This window comes from Vicia villosa, linkage group LG1 (assembly GCF_029867415.1).
Source record: "Vicia villosa cultivar HV-30 ecotype Madison, WI linkage group LG1, Vvil1.0, whole genome shotgun sequence".
Lineage (NCBI taxonomy): Eukaryota > Viridiplantae > Streptophyta > Magnoliopsida > Fabales > Fabaceae > Vicia > Vicia villosa.
Window position 1 is genome coordinate 128,884,649 of NC_081180.1, and position 12,980 is coordinate 128,897,628.

Genomic DNA, 12,980 nt, shown 5'->3' on the forward strand with positions numbered 1-12,980 from the left:
ACTTTTAATTGATTAAATTTGTTTTAATGGTAAGAGAGTAGAAGATTGAGAATTTAATTTATTTTATATTTGTTTTAAAATTTTGATTAAAAAGTTGAAAATAAGATTATTTATTGTATTTTAATTTCTTTAAGTACTCTACTACCTAGTGGGAGGGTGCTTGGGTCTCAAGAGTTTGCTCCCCTTGAGGTCCTGAGTTCGAAAGAGCCTAGGATTAACTTTCGGAGGTTAAGGAACCTATGATCAACTTTCGAAGGCTACGTGGGGCAGTAATGCTCTCGGGTGGATTAGTCGGTACGGAAGGAAAGAGATCACTCTATAAAAAAAGAGAGTGAAAATTTTAAAGAAAAACCTATGTACGATGGAGGGAGTAGATTTTGAACTAAACTTAATTATTTAAAATCTCTAGTTTATTTATGAATCATTTAATTATTTTAAGTTTATTTATTTAGTGTAGTCAATTTGCTGATATAATTCAGTTCATTATATATGTTGCATCTATTCAAGTTTCAAGATATTGGACTCTACAACATTTAAATATTTTATTTATTCAAAAAATAATATCGGAATTGGATATTGAGAAAGGGGTACTCTGCACTATGTCGTTTTCAATAAAATAATTAAATGGATAATATATAAAAATCATCAATGGTTGGTTGGTAGCAACTGAAAGAAAAACGTTTTGCAAGTTGCAAACCGGCTGCCGCCACCAATAGAGTTTTAAATGTCAAAGACATCAAAGCCATTCAAATATTTTTCCATTTTTTATATTTAAAGGACACAACCTTTCCACTGGTATAATTTTGGATCTTTTATGATCACTTGGTTTCAGCTTCTATAATATATAAGAAAGAAATGTCATAGAGAAAAAATGTCATAGCAGCCAAATCTGCTTTTTTTTTTTTTTTTTTGGTAAGCAAGATATATTAAAAGGAGAACTAAGGCTTTGTTTGGATTGATGGAATCGGATGGAGCGAAGCGGAGTGGAATGGAATAAAATGATATTCCGTTGTTTGGATAATTTAAAAACGGATGGAGCGGAGCGGAAATGAGTGGTATGGATTCCATTCCATTCCATCACTTACCACCATATTCCTTCCCCTCCGATTTGGGCGGAATGAATAATTTGTCTTATTCCGTCCTAAAATTTCCAAACAATGGAATGGTACATTTGTTCCGCTCCGTTCCACTCCGCTCCATCCCACTCCGCTCCATTCCATTCCGCTCTGTTCATTTCGTGATATCCAAACATACCCTAAGGGTTCTCAAAACCTGTTACACAAGATCGAGTTAAAAAACTCGGCAAGAGATATTACAGACCAATTGAATCTACGAAAGAAAATAAATCCGATCTTTACAAAAATCGTAGAAGTTGCAATTGGGATGAGTAATTTCTCCACAAAAAGACCACCTCCAAACCATCGTCTTAATATTCCAAACCAAGTTGTGCACACTCCAATCATCCCTCCGAAAAATAATACCATTCCTAACTAACCATATGCTCCAAGTTATCGCCAACCAAATGCAACTAAGTCTACCCTCCTTCATCTTCATGCTTTTGCAATAAAAGTACCAAAGCATGAAACTCCCTTTAGGGTCCTCCTCCGTTACATCCAACATACCAATCCACTCCGCTATTTTCCTCCAAATTAACTTCACGATAGAAAACTTGAAAAAGATGTGTTAGTGTTCTAACGATTCAAGAGCAATACCACAAAACACACAATTAGGCGTAGAAGATGTAAAAGAGATACCTCTCTTAAGAAGAAGCTCCTTCGTAGGTAAACTATTGATCAAAATTCTCCTACCAAAAACTTTGATCTTGAACGGAGTATCCGTCCTCCATATTAGCGAAAAAGCTCCATCGTGCTTCTCAATTGGACCACAAGGAATAGAAAAACCTGCATAAAAATGATAACAAGATTTAACAGAATACATGTTATCATTCTCCGCATCCCACCTAACGACATCGATTCCTCCCGACTCCCTCAAGTCAGCACCGCGAAGCACCCTGAACAGCCCATCAGTGCTGACAGAAACCGCCGCAGCAGCATTGCTAGGCCCACTGTCCAGCACAGTTTCAGCCTCCTGCAGCTGATTGCGAGCAGAGCGTAAGCTCGTTGGGACAGAACCAGCCGAAACAGGAAAATGCCGCCCCCTGCCCAGCTCAGAAACAGCCCCCGAAACCTGACTGTGTGCAGCCCCAATAGGTAACCCACAATCCCCCCATTTCCATTGACCATCACTCCATCCCCCATGCATGCCACCGAGACATTTTTAAGACGAGACAACATGAAAAGAGAAGGAAAAATATCCTTCAACGGTGAATCAAGAACCCACTTGGAATGCCAAAAAGAAATATTGTAACCGTTTCCAACCAAAAAGGAGCAGTTATTCACAATGGCGTCTTTAAATGAATTCTTCCCAAGAGACAAAATATCTTTCCACCATGTAGAGCAAGAGGAACCGACGGTAATACAATCTCCTCCCTTCGAAACTTGTAAACGAATGTCACCATATCTAGCACGGAGAAGGTTATGCCAAATAGAATCCGATCCATGAAGAATCCTCCACCTCCATTTGTTTAAAAGAGCAAAATTAAAATCATCCATCCTCTTAAAACCCACCCCTCCTTTGTCGAAAGGGAGACATAATTTTTTCCATCCCACCCAATGAATCTTTCTATGAGTCTCCGAGACTCCCCACAAAAAATCACATTGAAGTTTGGTAATTTCTTCAACAATCCTTACCGGCATCCTATAGAAAGACATCGTGAAGATAGATAAAGAACATAAGATGGATTTGATAAGAGTAATCCTCCCCGCAAAATTAAGGAACCTATTCTTCCAACTCGAGAGACGTTTCTTCATCTTGTCCAATAACGGTTTCCAAGTCGAAATTCTCCTAGGATTAGCTCCAACTATTATGCCAAGAAAAGAAAAAACTTTGCCTTCCACCTTACAAGATAAAAGAGAGGACGCCGCTTCCATCAAGTTGTTGCCAATATTGATGCCGATCAATTTGCTTTTACGGTAATTAATGCCAAGACCAGAAACCAACTCAAACGCCTTCAACACGGTCTTAATAGCCCAAATTTGTTTCCAATTGCCCTCCCCTATCAACAAAGTGTCGTCCGCAAATTGAAGGATGTCCACCGAGCATTTACCGTTGATGATAAAGCCTTCATAATCCCCTAAAGACGTAGCTTTCTTCACAAGAGTCGTGAGACCTTCCGCCACAAGAACAAAAAGGAAAGGAGATAAGGGATCTCCTTGCCTCAATCCTTTCTCAACCACAAACTCCTTAGTAGGACTCCCGTTAACTAGCACCGACATTTTACTTTGGAAAATCAAAAGCTCCATCCATCTCATCCATTTTGACCCAAACCCCATCTCCTTCAACAAGAATCTAAGAAAATCCCAATTCACTTTGTCGTAAGCCTTCTCAAAGTCGACCTTAAAAAGAAAGAAACTTTTCTCTTCTTTATGAGCGTAGTCAACAACTTCGTTAGCAATCAAAACTCCATCAAGAAGTTGCCTTCCCGGAACGAAAGCACTTTGATTAGGAGAAATAATAGAATCCAAGACACGCTTCAATCTTCCCGCCAATAATTTGGATACCGCTTTGTACAAACAACCAATTAAGCAAATTGGTCTATAATCATCCAAACTAAGAGGGTTATGAGTTTTTGGATTTAACGACAAAAATGAAGAAGTGACCGCCTTAGAGAGAACCCCGCCGGAATGAAAACCCTTGAAAAATGGTAGAAATCATCTTTAAGAATATCCCAACATTTCCTTATGAACAAAAAAGAGAAACCATCCGGACCCGGGCATTTATCTCCCCCACATCCCCAAATGGCATCCTTGATCTCATTTTGCTCAAAAGGGGCTTCTAACGAAAAGCAATCTTCCGTACTTAACCTCTTGAAAGTAAAACCTTCCAAACTAGGCCGAGACCTCTCCGCTTCCACAAATTTGCTAGAAAAGTGAGAGAATACCTCATCCTTAACCTCCCTAACCGAATGTTTCAAGCCACTCGAAGAAATAATGGGACCAATGTGATTATACCTCCTCCTTTCCTTCATGACTTTGTGAAAAAAATATACTATTGGAATCCCCGCCGTTAAGCCATGCAAGTCTTGATTTTTGAATAATCATGTCCTCTTTGATTCTCAGGTTCAACCAAAAACGACCGCACACCTCTTTCCTAACTTTAACGATATCATCCCTCCCCTCGGCAATCTCCTCCTCTAATAAAGAGTCCCACCTATTCAAGTCTGCCACCTCCTCCTCAATCTCCAAATCTATCTTCCTGAACACCTCTTTGTTCCACCATTTGAGTCTCCCTTTGAGGATACAAAACTTTTCTTTGAGAACAAAATCACTTCTCCCTTCGACAATCGCCTCTTTCCATGTTTTTTCAACAAAGGGTAAGAAAGATTTAAGATTGAACCATTCATTATTGACTTTGAACGGTTTCGGACCCCAATCAACGTTATCCTTAACTATCCAAACGGGGCAATGATAAAAAACGTCCCTCTCCCCTATGCTTTGGCCCACAATACCCCACTTATTAATAGTATAATCCGAAATGAGAAAACGATCAAGCCTACTCATCGACAAGCCATCCCCACTATACCACGTGAATCGTTTACCTTTGCAAGGCACATCCACCAAGTTACAATTGTTGATAAAATCCCCGAAATCTTTCATCTCATTGGCATTTTCGTTCATCCACCTCCCAATCCTTTTCCTACTATTTTTTATGGCATTAAAGTCACCACACAAAATCCATTCACCATCCACATATTTACTTTTAAGATCCAGAAGAGTTCTCCACAGTATCACCTTCCTTTGAAGCTCACAAGGAGAGTAAATATTGATCACATAATAAACATCACCCTGCCATAAAGCTTTTATCCCTAGAAACCCTATATCAGAAAAACTGTTAAGGACGGTAACCGAATCTCCCTTCCATAACGTTAACAGACCTCCTGACCTCCCTATCGAATTGGAGTAAGAGTATTCAATGCAATCCTTCCTCCAAAAGCTTTTGGCAATTGCTTCCTCCATACAACATATCTTAGTTTCCTGTATGACAAAAATATCGGCCATTCCTCTAGAAATGATTGAACTAATCCTCCTCCTCTTTAACAAACTCCCTCCCCCTCTCACATTCAAAGATCCTATAATCATTAAAGTGAATTGTGTTTCCCCGATGAAACCTCAAAACTGTTGTTAGGAACACTCCCCTCTGCCAAAACCGGATGCACCACTCCAAGCACCCTCACTGCTGCCTTCATAAGGTTCCCAGTTCCCACTGCTGTCCTTCAGATAATCCCATCTCCTAACGTTGTTCCTGAAAATTGCAGAAGAATCAGATTGCTCCCCATGATATACGCCATTATCACTTTGAGGCACCCGAGAGACAGATGCAGAGGAAGCCGAGACTAGAACGAAAACATCCGGCTCTGGCCCTGAAACAGCCGCTGAGAGAACCGGCAGCTTTCCCTTACGTTTTAGTTTCAATCGGACCTATTTCTTACCACGTTTCCCTCCTAATTCCAACAGTTGATGAAATTTCAAACTCTTAGGAGCTCTCTTCCTCGCTGCAGAAGGGCCACATGAAGGTTTGACAGTAACAGAGGAAACACGCTCCAAAACTAACTCCACTTTGGATGGTTCAACTACACCAGGAACAGGGCTGGCTTCCTTCAACAAACCCACAGCAGAATCAAACACACCCACATTACCAGAACATAAACTATCGGATGTCTGGTTAGTAATCTTCCCCACTGCGAGGTCCTAACTGCAGCAATTATCGCGTCCCTGATCCGAACGAACTCCACAAAAAGAAGAAAATTCTACAATACTATCGGAGGAATCATCATCCCCCAACCCTCCTTGACCAACCGAGAAACTCTCAGACCAACTACTAACAGACTTTGACGATGGCTGCGAAGATTTGGAAAAAGAGCCAGAACCAGACGCAATACCGGCAGGACCAAAATACTCCTCCCTCAAAGTAATGAGAAATTCCTTGCCATCAATCAGAAACACCAATGAATCACAGAGGGAATAGGCAAAAGGTACCTTCACAAGAAACGTGGCAACATCAAATCTAACCCCATTAGTCGTATTGTCATCTAAGCACACGAAGGAAGCCAGCCCCAAATACTTCTTCTTTTTTTTAATTTTCTGACACATCCCAAATGAATTTAAATATTGTTGAAAATTTATTTATTTTAAACTAACTAAATTATTTTAATTAAATAATATTTTAATTACATTATCTTAATTTCCCCCTTTTATTATAGAATACAGTTGAAAGCTAACTAAAATATTAACATTTTGTTTCAGAGGTTAAAAGGGAATTAAGATGCGGGTGGCAAAATGGCCCGCCCGCTCTGTCCGCCGCCCGCCCCGCCTTAAGCCCGCCAAAAAACGAGCGGGACGGGCATGCCCGCAAAGTGAAATGGGTATAAAAATCATGCCCGCTCCTCCAAGATGGCGGGCGGCAGGCTTGCCTGCCTATTTTTATTTATATTTTTTTCATTTTTTTAATAGATTAATAAGTTTTTTTTACCTTTTAATTAAATTTTTCACTTATTTTTTAAAACAATTTTTTTAAAAGCAACTTTTTAACAAATTTACTTAAAAAAATATTACATATATTTACAAATAAATATATAAAATAAACCATCAAGAATTAGAATTACTAGAATTAACTAAAAAGAGGGAATTTTGGAGGAGGGGCGGGCTTTGGCGGGCAGCGGGCATTGGCGGGCGGCGGGTTTTGGCGGGGCGGACTTTGGTGAGCGGCGGGCCTATAATCTCAACCCAATCCGCCATTTTTTGGCGGGTGCGCAGGTTGGCCCGGCGGCCCACAACCCGTTTTGCCACTCTTAGATGCAGGTATTGAAAGAAAGAAAAAAAAAGGGTAAAATGAAAGAAAAAAAAAGGGTAAAATGAATGAAAAGAATAAAATAATATAGGTGGGGAAGATTTTGCGAAATTTATTTTTATTCATGAACCAATTTTATTTTATTTGAATAATTAAAATTTGTATCGGAGAAGAGGTTTAAAGGATTTTAAAGAATTTGAATAAAATGTTTAAATATAATTTATGTTGATATAGTATTCTAAAAATTTAAAATATAGTGATAACCATTAATCTTTACATATTTTTTTTTTAAATGTCAAAGTTTTTTTCAATATTAAAAAAAAATGGAGTATCTCTATAGAACCCTGCAAAAGCTTAATAGAGATCCTAAGTTTAACTCCCATTCTAAATGTGAAAAGTTAAATATTGAAAACATAAGTTTTGCTGACGACCTTCTTTTGTTTACGAGAGGGGATCTTATTTCTGTCAAGCTGGCTATGCAGAAGTTCCATGAGTTTTTTGAATCCACAGGGCTTTGTGTGAATCCAGGGAAGTGTAGAGCATATTTTGGGAATGTAGACATAGAAGTGAAGAATCAAATTCTACAGGCTATTGGTTTTAAAGAGGGCCCTCTCCCTTTTAAATACTTAGGGATTCCCTGACTAGTAGAAAATTATCTGTCAATCACTGTATTGGTTTGGTTGAAAAAATTGTTTGCATGATTAAACATTGGACATCTAGACTTCTCAGCTTTGCAGGGCGCACCCAACTAATCAAGAGTGTTTTGTTTGCCATCAATAACTTCTGGATGCAGTGTCTCCCATTACCAAAGCAAGTTGTCCATCAAGTTGAAGCTATTTGCAGATCCTTCATGTGGACTGGTACTGATGCAATCACCCGCAAGAGCCCTGTAGCCTGGAAATCAGTCTGCAAACTAAAGAATAGAGGGGGATTAAATGTTATTGATCTGATGGCCTGGAACCAAGCTTGTATGGCAAAAAATCTGTGGAATCTTAGTGGTAAATCAGATAGTCTGTGGATTAGGTGGATCCACTGCTATTATTTTAAAAATCAGGACATTCTCACCATAACTGCCAGAACTTCTAGCTCTTGGATCATGAAAAAGATTTTGAAGATCAGAGATGATATTGATCATCTGCAAGAGTGGAAAAACATGCTTGCTGGCAGTAAATTCCACACAAAAGCTGTGTACCTTGACCTAATAGGAGAGAACCAAAATGTTTTTTGGAAATCGGTGATGCATGGAAACATGGCAAGGCCCAAAACAATTCATACTCTTTGGATGGCGTGCCACTCAAAGCTAGCAACGAAAGAGAGACTGATGTGATTTGGCTTAATCTCGAATAATGAGTGTTGTTTTTGCAGATTGCTGGATACGCAGGAACACCTATTTTTCACTTGCCAGAGAATACAGGAAGTTTGGAACAGCATATTGAATTGGATTGGTGATCACCATAATCCTAAAGGCTGGAAGGATGAACTTCGTTGGTTAGTTTCAATCTGTAAAAAGAAGGGTTGGCAAAACCGTATTATTCAATGTGCTTTCACGGAGACAATCCATGAATGTTGGATGTATAGAAATCATATGTGCTTTGGGAAACAAATGCAGCAGCAGGAAGTCATTAGGAGGATTATGGATGCTGTTGTGTATATATGTTGGGCTAATCCTAAAATTAGGGAACATGTAGGCTTCCTGATCATGCCTTGATGGTGGATGTCTTTCATAATTAGTTTGATTGTAGCTTTGTGTCTAAGCTAGTTGGATCCTTTGGATCACTTGTTTGTATTGAGATTTTTGAATCTATCAACAAAGTTATATTTTGATTAAAAAAATCGTTTTTCAAAATCTTTCCTTCCTCTCCCCTTCAAACTCCTAAACAAAACCAAAAATTATCCATCAACTTTAACTCAACGTTTCAATCAAATATTTTTTTGCCATACTAGTCTATATCACTCTTACAAATTTATCTTTAATCGTATCATCATTATAGCACTACCACATTATTCAATATATTCTCTCTCCTTCTTCTACAGTATTACTACTAGGTGGTGTATCTCCAAGTGATTAGTGTTATCTAAACTTGTAACGCCCGGAAATTCGATTATTCGCTTAATCTAGATGTTCGAAGCGTTTAGTGAAGTTTTCGTATTTTTGAGACGATTTAGTCGGTAGTAGTTCGGGATAGCGGATTGATATTTAATCAAGAGTTTTGATATTTTCAGTATTAGAAATATTATTGGAATAATATTTGAAGTTTTGAGAATTTTCCGAGTAATTAAGATTAGACCAGAAATATGATATATTGGTCCAATTTGGATTGCTGGTGTTATTTAAGAGCGTATTTGGCATTATTAAATTGAAGTCAGAAAATAATATTAAGAATAATATTATTTATAAGTCGGAATTATTACATTGATGGAATATTATTAAGTGGCGTATTGGTTATTTTGGGTTATTTAGTCTTATTGGGCCTAAATTAGTTTGTGGAGAATAATAAAAAGGAAGTGAAAGACTAAGCCCAATTAGAACGATAAAATTAGGGTTTTAGAGATGAGAAAGAGTAGTTGTCATTTTTGGAGAAAATAAGAATAGAAGAGAAAGAGGCAAGTTTTGGAGAAGATGAATAAAGCTTGAAGATTTCCATCCATGGTGTCCAATCGGAAGTGTGAATCGAAGACCCATTGAGTTGCTTCAATTGAATAAGGTAAGGGTGAGGTTCTCTTCCTATAATGGAGCTCATGAACAATTGTATGTGGGGAACTGGGTGTGTAGATTTATTGTATTTGTAATGTTAATTGTTGCTGAAAAATTGGTTCTGTAATTTTGTCGCTACTGTCTGTGTTTGAATAATTCTGCTATGCTTGTGTCTAATGACGGATGGTAGTGCTATTGAGAAGCACGACGACCGGCAGGCAGTGCCTTCTACCATGTGTTGTTCGTTACTTAAAATATATACATATACATTAGTTAATATATATATTAGTTAATGAAATGTGCTGTACGTTACTTAAGAATATATATATATATATATATATATATATATATATATATATATATATATATATATATATATATATATATATATATATATATATATATATTAGAATTGATAAGAGTCCTGTTTGATTGGAATAGCCGAATTAAGCGGTATATTTAGTTGTCCGGAATTTGGTGGAAAATTACGTGGTAGCTAAGTTTAATTAGTACATTAACGTGGTGGTGTTATTTTGTCGAAATTGTGATATTAATCGGTCGATTAAATTAATGGTTGAATTAATGTTCAATAAGTCTATTTAATTAGAATAAATATGAACTTAGATTAACTATTCGGTTTATCGGTAAATTACGATATCTTGAGTATTTAATCGAACGAATCGAATAACCAGTGAAGAATAGAATTGTATCCGAATTAACCGGTTGAGCCGTGATTTTAGTGACTTGGAAGTATAACCCGAAAACTCATCAAGTCGTGAATATTAAGAATTTAACCGGAAATTAGATAACCGGTAGTGACGCGAGATATATTTGATTAATTAGAGATTATTAGGTGAATAATTTTGGTCAGTTGATAGTGGATTAGTGAGTTAATAAATCGACTAATTTATAGAGAATTATAAGACTAATTTGACTTGGCTTAATGTGTCGATTTGTTGTGATGATTTTGTCGGTATATGAAGTTATATGTTTGTGGTGTTACGCCGAAACATGATAATGCTGTGATGATTTTGTTAATATGTGAAGTTATATGATTTGCGATGATGTGTCGAAACATGACGATGTTTGTGATGATCGGTAATAAGTGATGTTGTATATATTTGTGATGATAATTTTGTGGCTAAGTGAAGATGAAATATTATGGTGACATGAATTACCTCGTGTAATGGTAATTGATTGTGATATAGGCTTATGCCTCGTGACGATATGTGATTGTGATGAGTATGATGTGTTGTCTTGTTTGTCGAGTCACATTGCATATGCATACTTTGTGACGGCCTGGATTGGCAAATTAGTGACGAAGGCTTATGCCTTGTGCCTCAAATTCGGGCAATTAGTGACGGGGGCTGAAGCTCCGATTGGTACCACATGCATATACATGAGTCATGTCCCATGTGTCTTATATGATTCATAGTTGCGACGTTTTGTGAATATATTGTGATTGTATTTGGTGACTTGTTAAATGATGGAAGTGTGTGAAAATGTGAATTGATGATTTTATGAATAGTATGATGATATCAATACCTGTGAGTGCAATTAACTGAATATGTCTGGGTAACTTATATGTGATGTTTTGTGACTAGATGTATGACTCATATGCGGTGATGTTTTAGGATTAGAATTGTGATTTATACTTATGATGAATTGTGACTTGACTTGCAAAGTAAATGAAGTATATATATATAATTGATGTGAATATGAAGTGTTGTGACTTGTTGTGAGATGTACAACATGTGAGATTTGTGAATTAGTGAAAGCATGAAGTGTATAGCAATATTAATACTTGCGATGTGATAACTATATATTCCTGGATCCTAATATATAATTTATCATGCGCTCACTTATATGATTTGATATCTCACCCTTTTCTCTTGTTCGCCGTTACCTTTATATTGGCAACGTGCAGGTATTCAAGTATGAAGATTTAGTTGCCGTTAATCGAGTCGGTTGTCGCTCTAATACGTAGCACTCGGGGGGATGATTTATGATGTTTATGATTGTTGTTGCTTATTGTTTTGTCTTAGCTGAATATGATGTTATTGAATTAAAGATTGAGAACTATGATTCCGCCATGTTCTAATTAAAGAAGTTACTTTGTTTTGAAAAGTATTATATGCAGAGTATTTGTTTAATTGATTTCAGAAGTGCTATGTATCCGCTAAATGCGATTAAGTGATTCATTTTAAGTGAATATGTGACGCCTCATTTGTTTGTCGAGAAATATTGAAACTCTGATTCTTGAATAATTGTCAGGTAGAAATGGGGTGTTACAAAACTCAACTTAGAATATTTGGTCAACTATACACATTTCATATTGATTATAATTAGTTGTGCACGTTGATATTTAGCATGATTTTATCTAGTTTTTTTGGCAAGAACTAACAACTTTGTTGTATACATATATGTTTGAGAATGAATACAAAACAAGAGATTTTATCCAATTAATCTCTTTATAGTACCGTAACAAATTCGGGTATAAAATATTGTTGTGACTCGATGTCTTGTTTTTCATTGGTGAAAGAAGTCGACGTTGTAGACATCAACAAGGAAACCCGTAACGACAACGACATCAACAAGAATATGGAAATTTTTTATGGAAGGGGGACAAGAAAAACTATCTCTCCTACGACATAACCCCACATGACAACACTGGACTTGTGGTGACACATGTCCAATTGAAAGGTGAAAACTACAATGAATGGGCACATTCCCTCAAAACTGCATTGAGATCCAGAAAGAAATGTGGGTTTGTAGATAGAATCATTCATAAACCAGAAGAAGAGTCACCACATCTTGAAGATTGATGGACCATGAACTCGGTGTTGGTATCATGGATAATGAATATCATTGAACAATCGCTACATTCCACCCTGTCACATATCAAAGTGGCGTTAAAATTATGGATCAACATTGAGGATAGGTTTTTGGTGGTCAACAATCCATGAATCCAACAATTAAAGGCTTAACTTACATATTGCAAGTAGGGGTAGGAATAGGCCAGGCCGGTCTACAGGGGCCTATGGCCCAGCCTACATAGGCCTAGGCCAGGCCAGGCCTATTTAATAAAAAGGCAAGGCTTAGGCTTTTTTAAAAGCCTATTTTATTAAATAGGCCAGGCTTAGGCTATTAATAAAGCCTATGAAGCCTTATAGGCCGGCCTATATTTTCATATATATTAGAAATATGCTAAATAAGTTGGTCCATGTATACATATATATTAGAAAAAAAAGGCTAAATAGGCTACCCTATATATATATATATATATATATATATATATATATATATATATATATATATATATATATATATATATATATATATATATATATATATATATATATATATATATATATATATA

The 12,980-nt window shown here is 36.8% G+C and overlaps 1 protein-coding gene across 1 annotated transcript; it reads right to left on the minus strand.

The window, feature by feature from the left end:
- Nucleotides 1-1,683: 1,683 nt before the first annotated feature.
- On the minus strand, nucleotides 1,684-5,117 carry LOC131653843 (uncharacterized). Its single transcript, XM_058924149.1, has 3 exons — nucleotides 4,071-5,117; nucleotides 2,241-3,752; nucleotides 1,684-2,187 (listed from the first exon to the last, which is right to left on the minus strand). The coding sequence occupies exons 1-3, from the start codon at nucleotides 5,115-5,117 to the stop codon at nucleotides 1,684-1,686; spliced, it is 3,063 nt and encodes a 1,020-aa protein (XP_058780132.1).
- Nucleotides 5,118-12,980: the final 7,863 nt, after the last annotated feature.